A 662-nucleotide genomic window follows, 5' to 3' on the forward strand; every position below is an offset into this window, starting at 1 on the left:
GAGGGTTAGATCGGTTCGTATACCTCAGATTGGAGACAAATTTAGTAGTAGACATGGTCAGAAGGGAACTGTTGGCATGACCTACACGCAGGAGGACATGCCTTGGACGATTGAAGGCGTTACTCCTGATATTATTGTGAATCCGCATGCTATTCCGTCTCGGATGACAATTGGACAGCTAATTGAGTGCATCATGGGAAAAGTGGCAGCTCACATGGGAAAAGAAGGAGATGCGACTCCTTTTACAGATGTCACGGTAGCTTTACATTTATCCTTGGCTGCTTGGTTACTTGTGGCTTAGTATTAATATATGACCGTTGTTTCGTGTATGTAGGTGGATAACATAAGCAAAGCTCTACATAAATGTGGGTACCAAATGCGTGGATTTGAGAGAATGTACAATGGACACACGGGCAGACCACTCACAGCTATGATATTCCTTGGGCCAACGTACTACCAAAGGTTGAAGCATATGGTTGATGACAAGATTCACTCTCGTGGACGAGGTCCTGTACAAATCTTAACAAGGCAACCAGCTGAAGGGCGATCCCGTGATGGTGGTCTGCGTTTTGGAGAAATGGAACGTGATTGCATGATTGCACATGGTGCTGCCAACTTTTTGAAAGAGAGGCTGTTTGATCAGAGCGATGCGTATAGGGTAC

At 45.3% G+C, this 662-nt stretch overlaps 1 protein-coding gene across 1 annotated transcript; it reads left to right on the top strand.

Annotated features, from left to right (window-relative positions):
- Nucleotides 1-4: 4 nt before the first annotated feature.
- LOC106322142 (DNA-directed RNA polymerase II subunit 2-like) lies at nt 5-658 on the top strand (the record flags this gene model as incomplete). The annotated part of the gene is made up of 2 exons (XM_013760291.1): nt 5-256; nt 335-658. Coding segments are annotated over 2 exons (576 nt in total), but the record flags the coding sequence as incomplete, so codon positions are not given.
- Nucleotides 659-662: the final 4 nt, after the last annotated feature.

The sequence above is a fragment of the Brassica oleracea genome, unplaced genomic scaffold (genome assembly GCF_000695525.1).
Source record: "Brassica oleracea var. oleracea cultivar TO1000 unplaced genomic scaffold, BOL UnpScaffold07988, whole genome shotgun sequence".
Classification (NCBI taxonomy): domain Eukaryota; kingdom Viridiplantae; phylum Streptophyta; class Magnoliopsida; order Brassicales; family Brassicaceae; genus Brassica; species Brassica oleracea.